Source organism: Enoplosus armatus, chromosome 17, assembly GCF_043641665.1.
Source record: "Enoplosus armatus isolate fEnoArm2 chromosome 17, fEnoArm2.hap1, whole genome shotgun sequence".
NCBI classification, from domain to species: domain Eukaryota; kingdom Metazoa; phylum Chordata; class Actinopteri; order Centrarchiformes; family Enoplosidae; genus Enoplosus; species Enoplosus armatus.
Genome location: NC_092196.1, coordinates 18,457,141 through 18,480,858, shown reverse-complemented (window position 1 = coordinate 18,480,858; position 23,718 = coordinate 18,457,141). Strand labels below are relative to the sequence as shown.

The 23,718-nt window shown below is 43.2% G+C and overlaps 3 protein-coding genes across 9 annotated transcripts; 2 read left to right on the top strand and 1 right to left on the bottom strand.

Moving 5' to 3' along the window:
- Positions 1-304: 304 nt before the first annotated feature.
- rundc3aa (RUN domain containing 3Aa) lies at positions 305-13,019 on the top strand. Of its 7 annotated transcripts, none has more exons than XM_070922826.1 (11): positions 305-411; positions 8,939-9,066; positions 9,332-9,465; positions 9,579-9,664; positions 9,900-9,989; positions 10,732-10,812; positions 10,908-11,073; positions 11,180-11,337; positions 11,699-11,812; positions 12,048-12,150; positions 12,574-13,019. In XM_070922826.1, the coding sequence occupies exons 1-11, from the start codon at positions 305-307 to the stop codon at positions 12,781-12,783; spliced, it is 1,377 nt and encodes a 458-aa protein (XP_070778927.1). In that variant the 3' UTR covers positions 12,784-13,019. The 7 variants fall into 7 exon arrangements, with proteins under 7 accessions (XP_070778927.1, XP_070778929.1, XP_070778932.1 ...); XM_070922828.1 differs by having other exon boundaries at positions 8,939-9,054; positions 12,048-12,135; positions 12,534-12,787; XM_070922831.1 differs by having other exon boundaries at positions 8,939-9,054; positions 12,048-12,144; positions 12,564-12,787.
- Positions 6,161-6,409, bottom strand: zwi (zwilling). The gene has a single exon (XM_070922833.1). The coding sequence runs from the start codon at positions 6,407-6,409 to the stop codon at positions 6,161-6,163; it is 249 nt and encodes an 82-aa protein (XP_070778934.1).
- A 2,353-nt stretch (positions 13,020-15,372) lies between the features above and the next one.
- Positions 15,373-22,230, top strand: fam117aa (family with sequence similarity 117 member Aa). The gene is made up of 8 exons (XM_070923792.1): positions 15,373-15,496; positions 16,902-17,047; positions 19,543-19,638; positions 19,841-19,954; positions 20,676-20,788; positions 21,279-21,508; positions 21,630-21,804; positions 22,017-22,230. The coding sequence occupies exons 1-8, from the start codon at positions 15,373-15,375 to the stop codon at positions 22,228-22,230; spliced, it is 1,212 nt and encodes a 403-aa protein (XP_070779893.1).
- Positions 22,231-23,718: the final 1,488 nt, after the last annotated feature.

Genomic DNA, 23,718 nt, shown 5'->3' with positions numbered 1-23,718 from the left:
TGACGTACGCTGAATATATCCGGAAATAAAGGTGGAAATAAAAGTACCATTATTCGACAATCAGCACAGTAAAACGCAAATAAGTGAAGGTGATTTTATTTCGAAAGTTCTGGACGGAACTTGTGCATTTAATCATCTCTTACTTGACGCTCGTGGCTACTTTCCTGTCCTCCTCCAGCAGCAGCAGCAGCAGCATCCGTGGCTCCCCGCAAAGGACAGCGGGTGTTTGTAGGACACAGGTCCCGCGGAGGGAGGGGTCCTGGCCTGGGCACGGATCCCAAAGAGGCCCCGGGGCCGCCGCTGGATGGAGTCGGGCTGCATTCAGACAGCAATGGCTATGGGTCTGACATCGAAAAAGGCGTCTGCTCGGAGCGTCGGCGTGGAGCGAAAAAACCTCATCACGGTTTGCAGGTATACATCACGACACCATCGACAGACTGTATGATCTGCAATTGTCAGTCGCTGCATGCTGCTCCGTTCATGATTTCAATAACGGATATTTATTTAACAAGGTCATGCCTGAGGAGAAACAATGTAGACAGTGGGACACAAAATAGATGGAAAATAATGCAGAATAATTGGCAAATGTATAGAAATTCTATGGGATGAAGAGGAGGCATGTGGAGGCTTTCACCTTCACATACCCCTGCTATCAGACAAGACAAGAAAAGAACCCTGTTACCTATAATATTCAATTCAATCCCTGGATGGACTTTGCTGTAACATTCCTCTAAAGACCGTATTTTATGTAAGATTCCTCTAAAATCTCTCACAGGAAAGTGTCTTATTTTTAACAGGTTGAGACACCTGCTTGATTCATGTCTATACTGATGAATTCAGCTTCAAAGAAAAGAAAAAATAAGACTAGACTCATGGTGCTAATATTGCCAATCCCAGAATAGATCTGGAGAGAAAATACAACAGCCAACAGCAGGTTTCCTCCTCCATCACTGTCAGGTTGACTGGCTGAATGGGACAAGGGCATTTGGAGCAGTGCAGAGCAAGGACTCCTCCCCCCATCTGTGTCCCTCATCCTACACAGTACCAGAGTGCTGATGGACTGTGATGTACAGTCTTTATATGGCTCTCATAAATCACTGTCTTGTACTGTGCTATGAGAGGATAGGGATGTAAACTCCTGTGCATCAGAGAGTTCACGATCCATCAATTTTTAACTGCCAGAGCTGAGAGGACCCTTAACTTACCTGATGAGATGTCTTTTTTGCAACATGTCCAGTTGCCTATGTAAATTATATCTCTTGGATTCAGTGTTCAAATGTTACTGGGCAAGTAATGAGGCTTCTTCCACAGTCTTCTATTGTGTATCTCAGTATGATCTAAATCAGTAGTTTCCAACCTTTTTGTCTTGTGACCCCCTAAAATGAAGGAATGTCTAATTGTAACGCCCATTAAGAGGTTGAGACCGTAGTGCGGACATGAGTGATATACATACATTAATTAATGTTTTACATTGATAACCCTGTATTTAACTTAATAATAGTATTTGGCTTGATATTATCTGCAAAATCACTATAGTTATTGGAAATAAGCTACAATCATGAATGGCACTCCAGAAAACACACATTCATTGTTATTGTCTCAGTTTCTTGATTAATTGATGAACTGTTTAGTCTATAAAATGTCTGAAAAATATTGATCTTCACAGAGCCTGAGGTGACGACTTCAAATAGCTTGTTTTGTCAGCAGTCCAAAACCTGAACACATTCAAATTACTAACATAGAAGATGTTGAAAAGCAGCTAATATATATAATATATTATATTTGATTGAAAAGCTAATAAGAGACATTTTGGGTGGTAAAAAATGACCATATCCTGCTTTATAGTATATATATATTCTGCGATATCACCACAGTCTTGTAGGAAAATTATAGCTTAACTGTGATAGTTTTAGAGTGCGCTCATAAAATGTATTATTGCATTACTATGGGTTTTGAATTTCAAATTGGCTGTAGTCATAAATGGTCTTGCAGACAGGGACGTAATTATTTATGTAGAGTGTGCAGGCGTTCTGCCAAAATGACGTCATGCATCCAGCTCTCGCTCTTAACTCTTTTCTGATTTAATTTCTGTCTTTGGCCTTGTTCACAGGGAATGTACATGGTGTTTAAAACTAAATTACCCCCCCCAAAAAAAGAAAATGTCCAGACTCCCAAATAGACACACAATCAAGCATTTTTATTCCAGTACCTTTCTGTCCAAGGTCCTGTCTGCATTTAGTGACACGTACAGTGAAGCAAAACACACCAACATCACACAGAGCAAAGAAAGAAAAGTTCTCACAATGGACTTACAACACAGAGAAAGATTAGCGAGGGCACAAAAAGACTGTTGTTTTCAGTTTGGCCTGCCCGTGCTGAGACCCATTTAATCATTTAGGCATATTAATGACAAACACAAAGGACAAGACAGAAATAAATCTCAAACAGCTTTCCATCAGTAATGCTTACTACACAGTTTCTTTCCATTTTCTAATGAACAACATGACATTGATTAGGTTCAGTTGGAGGGCAACTTCTTCCAGGCGTGTCTGTGTCGCTGTCAGATCTGCATTTCCTCGTTAATGATGTTTCTGACCTTGTTATCTTTTTCTTCGTGATGCTCTTCTGGTCAGAGTTGATTCAAGTAGACAAAGGTTGTTGTGTGTTCGTACAGTCTCATCGCAGAGAGAGCCTGAATCAGCAGTGGGCCTCTGGCTGTACTTTAAAGCAGGCTGGGCGTCATGTTGGTGCAGGATACAGGATCCAGGCTCTGTCGAGCTGCGGAGACACAGCTACTTCCACAGCTTGAACTGCTGCCTGGCTACAGTAGCTTAGCTGACGTTAGTGCTAGATTAGTACACCAGGCCAAGCCTTTATTTTCCCCTAATACATGTGTGTACATCAAGTCTGACCTCTTTTCCCTCACTGTCACACCGTACACGTTTAAAATACAATCAGCACACACACAGATTATTTTCAATTCCCAACAATTCGCTTGATGAAGTTATGTCTTTTTGTGGGACGTCAGAGAAGGGGGCTGTTTCTGCTCAGGTTCACTTGTTGTTGTCACATGTTTCGTAAACACTGTCTGTTACTAGGGGGAAACATAACAAAGACAAACTGGTATCACAGGCCTTTTTTAAAAAGAGTATTTACGTGATCTGGCATACTGTGGGTCACCAGTACCAGGCACAGAAACGTACTTAATGTCTGCTCAGTGTTTCAGTGCCTTGTTTACGGTGTCATCCTTGACAGAGTGAACCCATCTGAATTAGAAACACATATGTACAGCAATAGACATTTGTGTATAATAAAGGAAAAACCTGATCAAACATTTGCACCACAACAGGGAACTCAAAGGTGTTACAATAAAGTCGTCTCGTGATAAACTGAAAGCAAGACTTGAGATTAAGAATAATAAAAAAGAGAGAGAGAGAGACTGCTGCGGTCAGGTGAGAAAGTTGCAACTTCAAAATGTGAATAAGAAGAATACTTGTATATTTTTGCATGTATCCTAATGAAATGCTCTTGTATCAGCCTTCAGACATGAAAATAAACATGATTTTGGCTGCAAAGTTTTTTACCTGACAGCATCAGAAAATCCAAACTAACTTTATCTTAATGGCTTTGGGGAGACTTGGTGATATTTATCTTGTCCACAGTGACAGCAGTGTCATCGTGATCTACTGTATCTCTGTGCTGTTGCCACTAGCAACAGGTTTTATCTTAACATGGCAGGGCTGAGGATTTCTGCAGTCAGTGGGGACTTTCATGCAACTCCAGTTTAACTTTGTTTATCTGAGCTGAATTTGACAAAATGTCGAAGATCAACAATCAAAAGGCAATTTGTTTACAGGCCACATGAAATTTACTGTTTCGTTGCTTTAGTTTAGAGCTCTCATGCCGTCGTCCGTGGCTGGAGGAGCAGTGTTGCTGTGGACACGGTGAACCTAAGAAAACATAGATAAGATGAGTGAGACTTTACAGGTCTGATGTAAGGTGTCATCCCATCAGCTGCTTCCTGTAAACAAAAGGAACAGGGAGTGAAAGGAGGGAGGGAGGTGATGTGGTGCATCTTGGCTGAGGTTTGGCTCGAGAGTAGAGAAGAAAATGTTCTGTCCTGTAGTAAACACCACTACATATTCATATCTCATGAGCATGCTTCTGTACGTGGGTGGCTCTTTGTGCTATTTGTTTCTGAACAATAATAAGGGGTGCCATTTTCCACCTCTCTCAGCTCCACTTCTTTGAACCTGCATGTCTGGAATAACATTGTTTTCTAGTTTCTGTGCAGCCTTCTTTTGCATTTCACCTGATTTCTAAAGCTACAGTTAGTTTTACCAACACCATCAAGTATGTGAAATTACAGCAGAAGTTTCTGTAGGTTTGACTAAACATTTGGGCGTCTCTCATCTGCTGATCAGCCTTCTCTCTCACCATCAATTTATCTACCTTCAGTTTACCCCCCTGCCAGTTTCAAACATCTGATTTGCTCTCTCAGCGCTTCTCAGCCCGACACCCTTACAGTCCATCTTGCACACTTATCCCTCTACACCTCCTCTGACCATGAAACACTTTGCCTGGACACTTATTCATAGAGGGGGGCTGGTGAGAGAGAGACACACCCTGCTGCAGTTGCATTTTTACGTCTTTTAGTTTGGATTTGGCCCAAATGATCATTCTCATCTTAATATTCATAAAAAGCACACAGCATTCTTTGTCTTGGCTGTTTGTGCCGATCCAGTACAGGACAGGACGTCTCCCCCGACAGTCCAGGACGATAAACACAGCACTGGCTGGTGTTACACAATGCTGCAGCCAGTGAGGAGTCCGCCTGTGTCATCTGATCCTGCTGGTTATGCCAAGACTGAAGAGAGAGACAGAAAGAGGAAGAGAGAGAAGGAGAAAGGAGTCAGGGAAATGTTTATGGGAGAGTGAGGAAAAAAGAAAAAAAAATCAAAGCTGAGAGAGTTAATGTGAAGCTTTGTGTATTTAGGTTAGGTGTCACTGCTGATAAATGTAGTTTTGCTTATTCTGGGTGGTGCTGCGGATCAAACACACTTGTGTAAGTACAGTAGAAGGGTGAGAAAGGAGAACAAGAGGGCATTTAAAGAGAGCAGAGAGTGGGCTTGGTGGCAATCCAGGCTGAGAGGGGGCACAAAAGAAGCTTGTCAGAAGGCCCTGCAGTTGTTTTTCAGTGTCAAATCGTACCAAGAGCATGCTGCTATTCCACTCCATCCATTTGCATTTGAGGCATGCCAGTGATTCCCCTTCAGATCAAAGGACTTCAGTTAATTTACAATCCTCTGCTGTAATGCTACTTTTGAGATAACGCTGCCACTTCATCTGGTCAGAGAGGCCTTTTGCAACACTTGACTTTCTCTTGTTATTATTTTAAATGCCATCACATCAACAAATGGGTAGCATAGCCATTAATCAGTGGTTCCCATACTGGGCCCTGGGAACCACTGGGGGCACTTGGTGGTTTTCCAAGGGCTCTGCACTCTGCATAATGAGGAATTGCTTGATTTCATACATTTTTGAAGTCTGCACAAAGAGTTGACCCGTTTTGACCATATGCTTCTCTACCCACTCTTCATCTTACGTTTTAGACAGAAAAGAACAATTCTCTACAAAGTCATATCTTACAAAACTTTCTTTATGATGGGACTCCTTAAGACAAAGTCCTGTCAAGGCAGCGCCTGTGTTCTAAAGCAGATCTCTTTGGGGAACTTTAAATGTGACAATGATTGTTATAAACACACAATATTTGCTTTGCTTACTAGCAAACTGGAAGCCAAGTGGATTTTCTTGGTAAAACAGAGTTGGTGGGTCATAGTGGAGTAGAGCACGTACTTGCAGGAACTCTACCTAACATCCTGGAGCTCTATTGTACCTTGAAACCTGACTGACCTACTTGGTCTTTGCAGATTACATTATGAGACAGAATTAAGATGCCACTGACCTGTTTCCTCGATAAATCCGGCATGGCCATAAACAAGTCAAAGGTCCCAAAGTAAATTTAATCCAGTTTTCGCTCTCAGTTGGAATAGACCCTGTACAGACGCTGTGGTGGTGTCCATATGTTCTCTGTGATGGTGCTGTTTTCTTGTGACATTTTGTGCCAGTCCCCCCACCCCGCCATGAGGTCCCCTCTCATCTAGAGCGTCTTGCGTTTGGGGAAGAGGGCCTTCCGAAAAGAGGTGGTGGTGGAGCCTCTGCTGAAGGAGGCGCTGCCCAGGGAGATCTTGGTCTTTCCACTGGTGATGGTGGAGGAGCCCAGAGATGTCGTGCTCTTGCCCCTGGTGATGGAGGAGCTCCCCATGGCAAGCTTGGACTTTCCCCTCTTTATGCTGGTGTTGCCAAGGGTTAAGGCCGTCTTCCCCTCTGTGAAACTGGTGTTGCCCATTGAAGAGAAGCTCGTCTTCCTGACCCAGATTCAACGACGGGGTTCGGGGCTCACTCGACGCAAAGCATCGCACACTCATACAGCACGCCCTGCTCTGCCCCTCGGCGGTAATAGTAACATCAGCTACAATCCAGAGCAGACCAGAATGCTAAGCGTGGATAGAGCGACCCCCGTGTCGCATAATGCCTTCGTTGAGCTGATCGACGTGGGCTCTGGAAGGCCACATACCACCCATGTGTCCCTGTGAATGGACAGAGGCAGCCGTAGGTGGCCACAGCCTATCTGGGGGGACTGGGACAGTGGAGCGATTGTCCCATCTCCACGACGACACTGGACGGTTGAAGGACACATTGTTGCAAAGGGGGGCAATCTGCGGTGACATCACTTTCTTCTGAGCCATTGTTCCCTATAGCCTCTGATTGTAAGACATAGCCTCTGTGTACGACTGTATACACCATATGTGAAGTGAGTCGCACAGTGTCAGAAAGTATGGATGTGTTCATGTTCTTCACATGCAGTTGAGGCTTTGATTGCACCTCTCCTGTATTTGTGTTCCATTTGAAATATGGGTGTGGTTCCTTCACTTGGTGTTTATTACCCATTTGTGTCCTTGCTGAACTGTTTGAACGCATTTGAGTCTTTAATTTCTACCATTTATGTCATTTAGATCGTAGAAGACCTCACCAAAACTCAGATCTATTTACAAAACAATCAAGCCAAGCAGTGTTTAGACATGTTACTTTTATAAGCATCAACCAGCTTTTACAGTTTTCTAGTTCAAAACTGTGTTTTCTGGTGGACATATGGCAGCATAGTTATGGAAATGCAGGCAGACATCAGAATATCAACGAATCGTATCATCATGCACAAAAATACCACATTTATACCAAAGATGTAGACATGTTGATGACTGTACATGCACAATATACAGGAGAATAGTGCTGATGAAAAACACACCCTCTCTTGTGTCTCTACATACATCCCACACGGCTGTTTCACACTTTCCCTCCCTGCCAAGTCGACACACCATAAACCGTCATCACTGTCACATTTGCATAGCATGCTCAGCAGGGCTTTGGAAATTCTCACTCTTGATTGCAAACCCATTAGATCTGCAACTCACTTTCTCACTTGGGAATCCACTTTTGTACCTTGTGCAAACAGATGATGTCATGCCACATGACCTGTAATTCCTGACACACATTAATCAAAAACATAGCAGCTCTTTTTTCTATCGACCGGTGGTACTACTGACCTGCTAAAACTGACCAGACAGAAATATCCTTGGGTTTTTAAGTGTATGCAGGAATCATGTGTGAAAATCCCAGTAGATGTTGCTGTGCGTTTCCTTGCCCCTGATGAGGGTGGTTTTGACCACAGACACAGACTTGGTCCCATGGGTGAAGGTCACAGTGGTGAGAGAGCTTGTGGTCTCCCCTCGCGTGACAGAGGTTTTGCCCACCGCTATGTTGGTGTTGCCCAAAGTTACGGTGGTTCTGCTCCAGAAGATCGAGGATTTACCCCAGGAGATGGCGTACTTAGTCCTCAGGATCGAAACCCTGCCTTTGGTGAACGAGGTCTTGCTTGATGAGAATGTGGTTTTCCACTCATTGTTAGAGTCTTTTTTGGACTGCTTGGCTGCTTTGGCTGTCTTAGACGCGGCTTCAGGGGTCCTTTCCATTTAGGTGTTCCTGCGTTTGGACATCAAGGCTTTGCGGAAGGAGGTGGTTGTGGTTCCCCGGGTGAAGCTGGCCCGTCCCAGAGCCACAGTCGTCTTTTGCCTTTGAATAGTGGAGTCTCCCATGGAGGTGGTGGTCACTCCCCTGAAGATGGAGGAGTTGCCCAAGGAGACGGTAGTCTTTCCCCTGGCTATGGAGGTGCTTCCCACTGCCAGGGCAGTCTTGCCCTCGGTGATGCTAGTGTTGCCCATCGAAGCAGAGGCAGTCAGCCAGAGCCCGTGCCTGGATGCCGGCTCCTAACATGCAAGCTGCATAGCTGCCTGTGGTGCAGCAGGGTGTGCGTGAGAGGTCAAAAGCCAAACTAAAGCTGCGACAGCGGCTGCCCTAAATAGATCAGACCACCAAGTATAGATGAGTGGGAGGGAATTATTTGATCATTCTTTGATGCTGGCCGGTCCCTCAGAGAGACAAGACCCAAAGGGACCTGGAAGCACAGTGTGCACAAAGGCTGAAAGGACAGGGGATTAATTGTGTTGATTTCATGATAACACTGCCAAAGCACTGAAGGGGTACATTGTGCAGTACACAAGACAATTGGGGTGACCTCAGTATGATAAGATGGCGTGGTTCCCAAAAAAGAAAAAAACCCTCGTCCCCGCTATTGTTGCAGGGTTCAAATACAGTAGTACATTTGTCTGCTCGGTACAGTACACGGCTGCATTTCATCGGCTTGTGCAGCACACAACCAACTGAAAATTCAAGTCCTGCAGATATGCCAAAGAGAATTTTTTTTCCATTGCATTGTCTTGTGTTTTTCTAATTCCTCTTTATCTGTGTGCCTCTATTTCAGATTCTCTGTAAAGACTCTCCTAGAAAAGTACACGGCAGAGCCCATAGATGACTCATCCGAGGAGTTTATTAACTTTGCTGCCATTTTAGAGCACATCCTCAGCCACCGCTTCAAAGGTAACACTGCAGGTAACATATAGCACAGGAAAAGATGGACAAATCAGTTAATATGGCTTTGAATGTGAGACAGTAGAAACTTGTAGATTTAATATAAAACTGGAATCTACTGCATAGATAACACATTAATCATGGAATTAGAATTATATTATTATCAAAAGGGCAAACACTTGTATGATTATACAGTTAGCTGTATTGTTGCTGTGGCTGCATGCCTACAGTGTGGACTGTTGTCAGAGAAGAAATTATTCATTGCTGTGTTTTAATCTTGGACCAGGTTCAGGAAGCTGGTTCAGCTCAGATGGACAGCGCAGCTTCTGGGAATATATCCGGCTGGCGTGCAGCAAGGTGCAGAACAACTGCATCGCCAGCATTGAAAACATAGAGAACATCAGTACATCACGGGCCAAGGCAAGTTGATTTGTATGCAGAATTGTGTGCATGACGGAGCCTGTATGTGTGTAGGATATTGCGAGAGAGAGCAGCAAAGAAAGTTTCTAATTACTTTTTATGTTGTCCTACAGGGGCGTGCGTGGATTCGAGTGGCGCTGATGGAGAAACGTCTGTCTGAATATGTGTCCACTGCTCTGAGGGACACAAGAACAACCAGGTCAGACTAATGATTTTAAAGGGACAATCGACACATTTCTGATTTTGTTTATTTTAGCCAAGTGACCCCTGCTGCAGGGATGCACCCATGGTGGCTAATTCTGCTCATATTAATCACTCAGTTTTTAAAAAACATAATTTCTTTGCACCACCACTTCGAACATCAACCATACTGTAAATCTGTCATTAACTGGCTGTGAAAGTTCAGAGATGATGACCACCTCTCCACCTGACAGGAGGTTCTACGATGATGGAGCCATCATGCTGAGAGAGGAAGCCACAGTCCTGACTGGCATGCTGATTGGACTGAGTGCCATTGACTTCAGGTGAAGACATACACTGCTGACTCTGAGTGTTTCAGTATATAACTACATCCACCAGTACACCCCAGGCTTTTTTACATCAATGCAATTTAGTATCCCAAGTTAGGGTATTCTAACCTTTTCTGACCTATTACATTGCTTTTAGGTCCAATATTTACGAAGTCTTCAAGCTGTAATATGAATTTTTGTACAGCATATTCTATTTTAGGAGTACAGATGGATCTTCAAACAGATTAGGTATTTCAAACCTATTATTAAAAATATATCAAATAAATATCAATATATCTGTCTTAGAAACCTTGTGCGACCTCATGTGAGGTCCCAACTCAAATCGTTTAGTAACTCTGGTAAGGTATTAGTAGAGAGTATGTATTCATGAATAATACATCGTGATAAGATGTATATGTACTCTCTCATGTTTAATGGATTTCTGTATCAATTATGTAAGTGAAAGTACTGCTGACACATACAGTATAAAAGTGGCTATTTTATTTAAATGTTGAAACATATTTACTCCATATGTGAGTATAGTGCACGCACTGTATACACACTAAGCTGAACAAACATTTTTGCATATGTGGCTTCCGTACTACATTTCACTACATAGATATTTACTGATAATGTACACACCCTTCATGTTTGTGACATAAAAATCTGTTTTTCAGCCATAACTGTAATTCTTAACAGCAGGGTCACCGATCTTCCTGAAAAGAAAGTTCGTTTTTTAGTTTCTGGTTCTGTGCAGTTTTTGCTTGAAGGGGGAGACTCTGGATGGGAAATCTCCAGCTGTGATTGACTACACACCGTACCTGAAGTTCACTCAGAGGTGAGACTGACCCAGCTGATCCTGTCGCTCAAGTTTTAGCATCACATTTGTGTGCATGTACGACGCTGCAACACTGTCGGCTCTCTGCTGTGTAGCTACGACTACCTGAGTGATGAGGAGGACCGCCGCAGTGTGGACAGCAGTAACAGCGAGGAGAGTGTCCCGGAGCATCCCTACATCCCTCTGGTGACCGACGAGGAGAGCTGGAGCAACAAGTGTCGCAAGATGGAGCAGAGGTTTAAGATCGTCTATGCCCAGAAGGTGACTCACAACAACTGCTAAAACCAAGTTAATGCTGTTTAAATTCTTTTTGCTCCACTACGGGCTTCCACACACAAATCCCTGCCTCCTTACTTTCATGTTGCAGGGTTACCTGGAGGAGCTGGTGCGCCTGCGGGAGTCGCAGCTGAAGAACGTGGAGACGGAGAACAAGTGTCTGAGAGCCAAGGTGGAGGAGCTGACGGTCCAGAGCCAGCAGGAGAAGAAGGAGCTGGAGGCCATTGTGCTGGAGCTGCAGGCACAACTGTGAGAAAGCACATGAAAACACACACAATTAGATGCGGATGCAATGTTTGGTTATGCCAGTTTGTGATGTAATACTCACATTTTATTTCAAGTGTATTAAAATACAATAAAAAACATACACAGCACCCCCAAATCCCCAAATTTGCCCCCAGCTTACTGATTTTTAAACTCAACTATGAGCTGTGGATTTTGATTTTGAGACTGTTTTGAGATTTGGGGATTTGGGGGCACTATTGGGTGTTATGACAACATCAGGGAGTGTGTATTTAAGTAAGAGTGATATTAATGACTTCTGACTAAACTTGCCAAGATTAAAAGTACACTTCTGAATTGAATTATTTGCACTCTGTGCTTCATCCAGCTCTGCCCTCATGCCCTGTGATTCTTCCCATCTGGCGAAAGATCTTTCCATCCCGCTGGTCAACCAGTGGTCCACCATCACAAACAACCAGGGTGATGTCAAGCTTTTCCGCAGGTAAACTGACCGGAACAGTATGTTAATACATATATATATATATTTTTTTTAAATATAATAATATTCATTAATAGCTTTTCTGTGATGCTATAATGCATGAAACATTAAACCTATGTAAATAAATGACCCCTGTTAGTAATTAACACACATAGCATAGATAAGCAGGTGCTTATAGGTGCATTTAATATACTTTGCTTCAGGTATTTGTGCCATGATGATGTTTTTGTCCATCCAGGAGGAGTTTCCACAGTTTGGAGCAACTTTCTGCTGAAGTCAGTCTGAACTCTGAATCCCAGAAGACCGATGGGAGACAGAACGGAGATGCTGCCTGGACGTCAGCAGGTAGAAATACTTTTCACTGCTACTACATTTATCAAAACATATTCACTGCAGTATTTGTAGTGTACTGTAATTCTGCTCTTTTTTTGTTGCACTTTTACTTTTGGAGAAGTCTGCAATTTATTCTTAAGTAACTAGCTTTTCTTGAGTACATTTTAGATTAGCTTCATTTTACTTTATATACTCCAGTATAGAAAACATGGTAGTAAAGTGACAATATTTCTGCTGGAGTAAGAGCGTATTTGTGCTCATTCCACTCCCGTATAAAAGCCTTTCAGAGGCAGCCACCCATGCACATGTACATACATACTCACACAAAGAAAGGCTTGATGCTTGTTTATGGTGTTTCATGTGGGCAGCTTGAACTATGCATGATCAGCAGCCCAATTTGATTGTGCTTTTTCTCTGTTTTGGCCCTGTAGGAAAAGACAACACTCCCTCCATGCTGGGTCTGTGTGGCTCTCTGGCATCTTTACCGAGCTCCAAGTCCCTGGCCAGCCTCAAGTCCAGCGAGTGTTTGGTCAACATCAGCACTGAACCCAGTCCTGCGCTCTCTCCCAGCTAGGAGCTCCAGACCAACAATAGCAAAAGAGATTTCACCCCAGCCTGTCTGCCTGGTGATGCTGCGTTGACCATGCCCAAAAACCCTGCTCCCACGATCCACCAAGACCATCAACAGCTCCATGAGAATACAACAGGAAAGTCATGACACCATCTCTAGATTTTTGTACACATGAGAGTGAAGCTGAAAGGATCCATGTCTTATGGTTCTTTCCCTTCTCCTCGCCTTATCCGCTGGATTCTCCTCTCACACTCTCCCACAACCACTTTGTACTATCTGTGAATCCCTTCATCCAAGATCATGCAATTCCTCTGCAAACTCCTGTCAGACCTTTTCCAAAGCATCCATTTATTTCCTTAAATTGTATTCCCATCTTGCTCCTTATTTGAATATCAGTATTCATCCCATGACATCGTTGGTGTGTTTGTGGCCTGTTTTATTCAATTTTCTTGTCAAAATGTAACCAAAACCGCACTTGCAGCTCTTTGGATGCAGCCACTTGCAAAGAGAGATGTGATGATCATTTTAAGAGATACAGATTATCCATATAAAGTAGAGGACTGGTTTTTACAGACTGTCCTTACAATGACATAGCACTGAGAGGTATGTTTTATGCGTGTGATTGAATGGTATCTGGGGTCTGCCGCCCCTGAAAGTGCATATCATTCCTGCTTGAGTAATCAAACACTGTTACAGTATGTTGTTTAAATCTGTGCAGCTATTTATTGACTCAGTCAAATCTTAAGATACTGCATATGTTCATTTATTTTTGTTTGTGTTGCAATAAACTGCCTTTTTCCATTATGTGTGTCTGTTTGTGTAGATCACAACCCCGTATGGAGAGTAATGTAAAACCAAAAGCAGTGCTTTTGAAAATGGTTCCAAAACAGGAGGTTAATGGAGATGTTGGATTGAGCAGCTAGTTGCAAAGGACACGTGTGCTCTGGGTCCATCTTGTGGTTGAAGGAGTAACATATTGCCCAGAAAGCTAATAAATTCCTAAGAACAACCTGATAGTCTTACAGGGAAAAACATGGGTAGCTGAATTATACAAAAAAAATACATCCTTATACTAACCCTAATACTTATTTTACCCAACTAGACCAGGATGGACTGTACAGATGATTCCTCCAGATGGATCAAAATATTCTTTGAGTGGCTGCAGCCGTAACATTTCTGTTAACCTGCAAGCACCCATCGTGCTGAAATGTCCTTTATCAACATGCTGAAGCCCCCTCCACCTGCATGGCATATAATAACAGAATCAGGATGTATGACCTTTTCAACTTCTTGTGTTCATCTTCTTGTTGCTGTTTGATTATGATCTCTCCACTGACTGATTTGTTCTTGTTGCAGTGTTACCATTTTGTTCATCTGTCTTGCTTCTCCCGCTCTCTCTTAGCCACAGCACCTTTCAAGGAGCACCACAGTCAACAGAGCAACAGATAGTGTGAGAAAGCTTTAATAGTGCTACCAAAATGGCTATTTTATACAGAATACATTTACACACCCACTGCATTCATTCTTTACTTCTATACTAGAAATACTGCAATCCTCATCAATACACACATGATTGAAAAGCTGGTTATAACCCTAAAGCAAACTTTCTGTAGTCTATGTGTTGCAAAATGTTGGTGATGTAAACTCTTGGTACCTGACTGAAGGCTGTGTCCTCAATGCATTTTACGATAGCTAAGCAAGTTAAACCCCATTGTGAATACATGTTTTATGAATAAACGTATTTAGGTAGGGAAATGATTTGTTCGGACACTATAAATGACATTATATCAAACTGAATGTTATTTCTATTTGTTTATTTTATCAAATGAAACGCTTCTGATGGGTTAACTTGCTTTAAAAAGCTTCATCTACATGCACCTTGAGGATATGGATCAGTTTTCTCCCAATGCCTTATCAAAAATATATTAATAGTGTTTGGACCATTAAAAAAGTATGAAAGTTTGGACCCCCTGAGCCTCTATAGTGACCTTTAGAGGTCCCTGAACTACGCTTTGGAGACCATGCACACACAGCCACACATGCACTCTGTGAATAGACGTGGGTTTGAAGGGGAGGAGGGGAAGGGCCATGCCCCGCATAGAGGAGAAACATTTTTCAACAAAGTGGATGGGAAGTTTAAGTTTTGGGAGGGGTTTCCCTTCAGGAGACGGATGGATGTGACGACCAATAAGTGCTCAGTAGTATTCTGCAGCAACCAACCAGCTCGCCCTGATATACTACATGAGATAGTTGCACAGGTTGAGCTGAGCTGTTGTGTTGTCACTTTGCAGAAAAGGGAAACACGCAGCAGTGCGTGAGAGCACCGCGTCCTCTCTGCTGGTGTCCTCTTCAGACTACAACATGAAGGATCCTGCGCGATTTAATCAGATGAGTTGTACTGCAAAGCTCGCTAAACTCGTTTCTGCCTTTTCAACCCGAAAGTGAGCTTGTGAAGCAACAAACATCATGGTCATCATCACAAAAGAAAGCTCAAGCCGGGTGCCCAACGAGAGGCCCGACCCGAGTTGTGGATCATCAGTGTGGATGAAGTGAATGTGGGCAGAAAGAAAGACAGTTGCAGTGAAAGACGGGAAGAAGAAAAGCAAAGCCGTGTGTGTGTTTTCATAAGCGGAGCTCGGCTGCGGGAGCGGAGTGGGGGATGTCGGGCAGAAGTGGAGGAACACCTCGGGGGTGCAGCAACCCCAGCCTGCAGCCCCTCAGAGCCACAGTCCCATACCAGCTCCAGAGGGGCTCAGCTCTCCTCTGCAGAGAAGTCAAGACGGGTAAATACATCCAGAGGAGGAGGGGGGTTCAATCTGCATTCACTTCCTTGTGGAGCTGAATAGTTTATTTGGTGTCACGTTATCACCATCATCTGCCTTAGAAAGTATGTGAGCTACATGGTGTTTATGACCTAAATATATTCTGTTGAAACTAAATAGATTTCTCTGCCTATCACTTCTCTTTCTCTTTATTGTGTCACAAAGGAAAGTAGAGCCAAAATGAAATGATTAGTTGATCAATCGATTAATCAGTAACTATTTTGTTAATCGATGAATCATTCGTGTCATTTTTAAAGAAAAAAGGTCAAACATTTGCTTTGTCCAGCTCATCCAGTGGGAAGATGTGCCGCTTTTCTCTGTCTTATGTCGGTATAAATTCAGTCCTTTTCTTGATGGACACAACTAATTGGTTAATTGATTTAATCGCTTGTTGGTTGCAGCCCTAAAGGAAAGCATATATCGTCAGTCTCACATATTCACAAAATGAACAGAAAAAAATGCTGATGAAGCCAGTTCTCACATTTTAACTTCTACAGAAACAGCACTTCATTTGAGAAAAGTAGAACAAGTAAAAAGTTGTGCTTCTCATTCTAATTCAGGGAGCAAACTGCTTCAATCTTACTAACTATTGACCAACTCCAACGTTTTACTTGATTTGTGGTCTAAAAAGTAAAATTCCAACATGCTTTGAGAAAGTTAAGTCAACAATGAAGGCTGCTAACCCTGAAACATAACACTGTTCTCATAATGTTATTTGGACTCTCAGTCGCCCCTTTGCACTCTGACCTGTGGGATCTCCGCTGCATGCTTCATGCTAACAGCAGCAGCTTTAAAGGCTCCTTTGTTTTACTTTGGGTGTATTATTCTGTAACTGTATCCGTGAATGTCACATCTGCATGTTGGGCTGTTTATTTATACATCCCGTCTGCCCTGCAACCCGGGCTGATGACAACATACCGTGTGTGTGTGTGTGTTTTTGGGTTGGTGGTGGATATACTATTAGCCTGTGGTGACAGTTGCCAGTGTTGTGTAGTTGGATGGCTTTGCTCCAGGTCAAAGGCATGGTCCACACCTGCCAGAGATTACAAAGAGCTGCCAACACACATCACACACACACACACACACACAGAACTCTGATCACTGCATGCTTATTGGTGGGGAGGAAGCCTGGGAGCAATTTTGTGAACAACTACTGGTGGTGTTAAAATACAGTTTAGCCTCTTTAAAGAGTTTTTACACACATACATGTCACATGCAGTGTTACTACAAGCTAAACATGATCACACAGGCATGAGTTTTTATAACTTCTGCAAGACGGACGTTGTTTTAACAAGTACTGAGTTAAGGCTTGCACAACCCCGACATGCGCACTGACTTAATGTGTTTTATTTCTGTTCCCAAAAAGCTGACAGGACCACGGCTCGCCCACCGAAACCCACCATCCGCCGAACTCTTTCTTTGGACGCCATCGTTGGACCCTATCTGCAGGGACAGTGGCCCAAAGAGGCAGAGAGCACGGCTGTTACCTGTGTCAATGACAAAGCCACGCAGGTGAACATTTATGTATCATGACACTGTCTGATTAGCTGCGATACCTTGGTGTAATCACTGTAATCAAACGACTGCTGCTGGTGAAAGAGCACATAAAACCTGTTGCTTCATGTTGCTGAAAAAAAGCAGACAGGAGACCAAATGTTTTCTCTGCTCTGCTTTTCTTGTATGTTACGGATTTCTATAGAAGACAAGATATCTGATGTTGGCTCTGCAGGTGTCTGGTGGTTCCAGTTCCACGCTGCGGGTGGAAGGCAGCCAACTGGAAATAGTCGTTTTTGTTCTTCTTTAAACTCTGCTGTTCTTCCCTCGCTCCCCCCTCGACTGTATCTGCTCCTAACTAGTGCACAAAGCCCCGTCTAACATCACCAAGCTCCGCAGCTTCGTCTTCGCTCCTGACACAGTTTAAACCCGAACGAACCCCCTTTGCCTCCATTGTGAGGAACAGACCCCTCCTGACCTCATTATACAGACACCCCATCCCCCAGCACTCTCCTCACCCACACACATGCACACTGCCACCCCACCCAGCACCTCCTCCTGCCGTAGTTCCTCTGCATTATTTCAGATGATATAACTGATTGTGTGCTGCTGTTTCATCTTAGTGCACTTCCTCAATTTTACTGCAAAGCGTACAAAAAATTAACTGGTGTGGATTTGTATTTCTGGCGATTTTAACATCATTAGATTAGATAGTCAGTCAGTCAGTCAGTCAGTTAGTTTTTATGTCCTTGTCATGCCAAACATTTGGCCTGTCCCACATGGGATTACAAGACGCCACTATGTCTTGTATCAAACATCAAAAACGTATAACAGGCATCTTCCGGTGACAGAAAAAGCAATATACTTTATACTATACTTGTATGTTTATACTTTTACTATACTTTCAAACTTTCAAACAAAGTATAAATCGAATAACGATTATAAATGTAGTTTACCTTCAGCTGTAATGCTGTAATTCTACAGATGTGCATATATGCATGGACAAAATAATATTATACAAAGTCTAAACAAAAGATGTCGAAGGTTGTATTTATTTCAGGGTCAGTAGATTCAATAATAATGTAAGTTGTTCCTGTTTAATGCTGAAATAATTAGTCAATCAGTTTGCAGATTGCAAGAAAATATTATAAATTCCTTTTATAGATATGTTCTTCTATCTATAAGACATTTATCAAACAATATGCCAAATATTCTCGGCTTACAGCCTCTCAAATGAGAGGATTTGCAACTTTTCTCTGTTTTATATGATTGTACATTTTGTTTTGGACTGTTAATTAGACAAAACAAGCTATTAAAACAATGGCAGGGGCTTTTTAAACTATTTTGTGACATTTTGCAGATTGCAAACAGGAATTGAGTACACGTTAATGAGTCGTCCAAGCTGGAAACCCTACAACACTATGCCTGACCAAATGCTCTGCTACCTTAGTCTTTTTATAGGTTTGTGTCCCATGATCCCCCCCGTTCATGTTTTGGATGATTGGGTGGGTTGGGGGGTTGTCAGCTGTAACTCTACACCGATGTCACTGTATGACTGACTCATGCTGCGTTCTGACTTATTTAGCCAGGCGATGGACTACGTATGAGTCGAGGGCAGAAGATGGTGTCTGTGTTTTCCTGCAGGCAGTTTTGGCACCAGTAAGACGTTTGAGTTGTGAGGTTGACACCCAAAGATCAGGTTGTATTTTGGGGACAGAAAGCCATGACATAGCCTAACTGCAGGCAGTGAGAGCTAAATGATTGTGTATGATGTTAGCTGCCTTATGAATGGCGTGGACACCAGTGAGTGGATCAGATTGTTTCCAACTGTGTGAAGCAGTTGACTCTGAGTGTGGAGGCACCAGAACTGTGAGTATCTGATCCTGTGGGTCATCTCAACCCGGGTTTCACCTGGTGATGAACTGCCAGTCGTCTGCTCCCAACCAACAGCCGGAAGCGGTCAACCAGACTCCTCCTGGTAGAAGATCAAGGGTCAATGTGAAGAAATCGGTACGGTCATATGAGTGAAAGTAGGACGTTATGGAATTGTGATTGACAAAAGAAGTAGTGCACAAGAAAGTCTCCATGTTGGCTGTTAGTCTCAGTTGTTTTTCCTCTACAGTACGTGACTTTGTGAATAACAAGGTTACTGTATGTGTGGTAGTGTGTGTGTGTGCACTGAGGTGTTGAAGGCTGATACTTGCACTGTATTTATAGACTTTACAATGATGTGGTTTAGGTGTTTTCTTATGTGTGTGGAAGCGGGGCTGTTTTGCAACTCAGAGTGGTTTTCATGTCGCCTTCCTCTTGTACAGCTGTTGTGGGGCAGGTGTGCAAGACAGCTGTTGTACTAAGTTGTTGTGTTGATTGGAGTTCACTGCATTTAACAGAAAATGTAAGAGGCCTCCAAAAAGGTCAGTCCCGCTGTCAGCCAGAATTACTGCCAGAGCCCCCCAAAGGTTTGATAGACATACACTGGACTCTTAATTCACCACACTGTGATCATATTTTAGACTCCAAGTTCGTGGGCAGAGGAGCCCCGAGGAAGGAGAAGTGTCGGCGGACACAAGCGCTCAGCGTCGTGGGGCAGTGCAGAGCATCTAAGGGAGGCAAGTACTTTAGTTCAACTCAGCAGTTCATTAATCAGTTGTTCTGTTTCTGTCTCACCCCCCCCCCCCCCCCCCTTTACTCTGCACCCTCCCACTGATAGCATGAAATATTTACAGCCCCTGTGGGGAAAGTGAGTAACCTCCCTTTTCAGAATGAATCGTAGTGACTCCTGAATCATTTTTCTCTCCACTCTGCCCTCAGGTGGCCAAGCTGAGGCACCAGCTGCAGAAGCGCTCCCGCCACGCCGCTCCCTCAGCAGGATATGAGCTCCCCCACCACCCCCTGCCAGCAGGTCATGCAGCAGGCATCACTCAGGTAGCCTATTGCTCTTTTGTCTTTTGAAGAGACGTGAGGTAAAGTTTTCATGACCCTTACTGATGCCAAAGTGTCTTCCACAGGCAGACTAGGACGAGCTTAGTAACAGGGATATAAAAAACACTGGTGCTTTTCTTAGGAACCGCTGTCATCAAAGCTCCTGTGTTACTGACACGCTGTCACAGAAAGACAATTTGAAACCAGCATATCATACTGTGCCAAGGCGAAATCTTCACTCAGACATTGGGGGAGATCATCAGACATTAGTAGGTGGAACCCTGCAAAAAAAAATTTCAATATTTAAATTATTAAGTCCATTTTAAGGTTAAGGTGTGCTGATCAGTGATGCTGATCTGGGAAATGAGGCTGTGCCTGTACGAGCTCCTATTTGTATCCAAATGCGCACACATCTGACACACAGTCTGTATATGAGTATGTTTTGTAAAAATGACGAAACACTAAGTATTTCTCTGTATTTTCAGTATTAACTCTTTTAACCAGCAGCTGCATGTTGGATGTTCAGTAAAACACACACACTGGACACCACAGACGGTGCACACAATTGGCACCTGCAAGCGTGTGTTCACTGTTGCTGGTTGAAATATAAACCACAACATGAAAGCGCTGTACAATTCAAACACAGGCAGTATAGAATTTTGTGAACAGTTGCTTGAAGTACACAATCAAGCACATGTGCCTGAATGTGACTGTTTCTCTCCAGACAATGCCCCTGATGCCGCTGAACAGACTCGCCCCGCGGCTTCGACGTAGTGTTGAAGGCCTGAACTTGGAGCTGGAGGAGGCGTTTGTTTCGGAGAAACCTGACGATCAGCAGGTATGCTTACAACCAGTGAGGCAGAGGCAAAAAATTAAAGATTGATAAACTATAAACGGCAACGAACATGGACATTTTTAATATGTAATTGCCTTTTCCCTTAAAAGAGCCTATTCTCATTTAAATTCCATGCATTTTACAGTCCTCCTTACTGTGATATACTATTCTATGGATTTGTATCATAAAAAAGAACGTTAACTATTGAAGGCTGGAGAGGTAAATTGTGTCATATCAAGTTTTGTTTTCTCATAAAAACAAAATAATCACTGTTTGATCTCAGTTCTGATACTGAGACTGTTTTATAACAACATGGGGGCCTCAGGGCAAAAAATACTTTGGCTCCTGCCGAAACTCCCCACAGAGCAAATCAAGCATCATATCATCAAAGCTAAATTTGGTTACTTGTCCCTCCCAGAAAGGAAAGCCTACCTCACTCTCTATTGTTTCAGTAGCTACTCTGACCCCTTCACTTGTTTCCTCCTGAATATTCCAGATTTTGGATATCCCAGATGGCCACAGGGCCCCTGTCCCTGCCCAGAGATGTAGCAGTGGCTCACAGAGTGAGCCCTCCCCGGGCCCCCTGGATCCTTCCCTCCTCTCTCCTTCTCAGTCCCCCTGTCCTCTAGATCCATCGCTTCTGTCGCCTTCAAATTCCCCTTGTCCATTGAACCCATCTCTCTTGTCTCCATCACAGTCTCCCTGTCCCATGGGAGAGCCAGGTTAGACACTTTTTATGGTGTGCTTTTAAACTGTATGCTGATGTAGCAATGTATAACTTTGTTCTCTATTTGTTTAAGGTATTATTAATACAAGTTTGGATATTTCTGTCTTTTCCTGCAGAGCCGGTGGACTGTGAGACCCTGTGTCCATCTCCGCCGACGTCGCTCCCTTCATTTGCACTGGAGCCTCCTCTGTTGCAGCCCTGCTCCTCCTCTCCTCGTCCCAACAAAACCTACTCCTTCCAGCGTGAGCCCCCAGAAGGCTGCGAGCGAGTACGAGTATGTGAGGAGGGAATGTAAGTTAACACATTTAAACCAAAAACATCATGCATAGATCATATAATCATGTAAGCATTCCCTTGTAACTATGGCCAGAATAAGCTGCTAGGTGATCCTATAGACCCCCCCGTCAGGTACCAACAGAGCAAATCATTAAGGCTCTAAAGCCCTTGATGATCCAGTATCCTGGGGTACGTGTTGACTACTCTCTCCATCTCTTTACCTCCAGGTCTGCCTTTCAGGATGAGCCTCTCCTCCAGCCATCCTGCCCTGACCCCAATAAAGTCAACTTTACCCCCCATGGAGGCTCCGCTTTCTGCCCTGTCAGTCTTCTGAAGCCCCTCCTGCCCTCCATGGACCTCCTCTTCCGTGGCCTGTCAGTCTCTCCGGTCACTGGTTGCCCAGGTCAGGCCTCTCCTACCAGGCACCTGGGCATGCAGTAGGTGGATATCTGAGAGCCTCTCAGGACAAAACCACACTTCCAGGACCTGCAGAAACTGGATATGTATCATATGCAGGGTGCAAACAGATACCTGGTTATACTTCACTGCTGTAACGTGCCATGATCACTGTGATGAGACTGTGACTGTAAGCATTTCATCATACTTGAGATAAAATCTGGCTGCTTTACTGATTATTTCCACCTGCAGGATGCTTGGATTCAGCTGATATTTACCTCTTCAGTGGTCCTAGTATTCCCCCATGTGGGTTATGGATTAGACAACAAGTTCTGGAAGTGTTGGACAATGCTAGAAAAGGTTTGTGGTTGACTGAGTTTTTGACATTGTTCTTTTTCGATAAAACTGAATGTTGTAGTTATACGTCAGCGGTTCAGACAGAGACTGCAGTCTGATAGGGATGTTTTCATTTTTAATGTCAAAATCAGTGAATTCAGAATCACAAACCCAAGCACTTGGAACACATGAGTGTTACTATTGTTTGATATCATCTTAAAGCATTAAGTTTAGATAAATTTGAGAGACTTAATGAAAAACAAAGTACTTTATGGGTTTGTTTGTGAAATGTCAAAAATCTGTTGGTGGCCTACTTTTCTACAGATGTATTTCTAGGAAGATATATATTTTTGTATCTTTGTAAGGAGTGATGAGGCTGGTGATACTGTTTTTGTTTTCACTTAAGAAATCAACCTGCATTTCTGTTTATACTTTTGTGATTTGTAAGCAGGAAAGGATGTTTTATTAGCTTTACTTGCCCACAGCAGGCATTGTTCTAACCAAACTGTTGCAATTTTGCCAACTTTTTATGAATTTGAGTGGTTCACACTCTGAGTCTCTTTGGTCCATGTGGTTCTGGCCAGAAAGCTTCAATATTCACTTTGATAAGGAAGAGGTTGATTCCCTCTGCTCGAGTTAATGTTCAACTGGATAAAACGCTGTCTTTGTCAGCATGATCCTATGCAACACTGATTAAAAAAAACATGCCCTGAAGTAAAAATAATAAGCAGGTGCTAATGAAAAATAGACATTATTTGGTCAGACCTGAGGATGCACCATTTTCCTACTTTTAGGGTTATAACAGTTAAAAATGTTTAGTGTGCTGTTGCCATTGTGAAGAAAATAAAATAACCAAATGTTCTGGGCGTTCAAATACCTTCAATAATACCACATACCTGTGTTTTTTCTCTTGTTGTTGTCTTTGCCTTTGACACGTGGATTTGCGGTATTTAAATCCAAGCACCGCCTTTTTTCACCCCCAATCTGCTTTGTGATTGGCCGAAACAGGGTGTCTATTGCCTTACTTGGACCAATGAATTTAATCCACATCCTCGGACGACAAAAAGGCACGCGACATTTTCAAGGAAGGACCTCATATTTTGTTAATAGCTGCCTTGACAACTGCCAGATGACATAACACGTCCAATAAAAGTAATTTATAACAAGAGCAATTCCCCTTTCTGGGGGCGTTTTTGA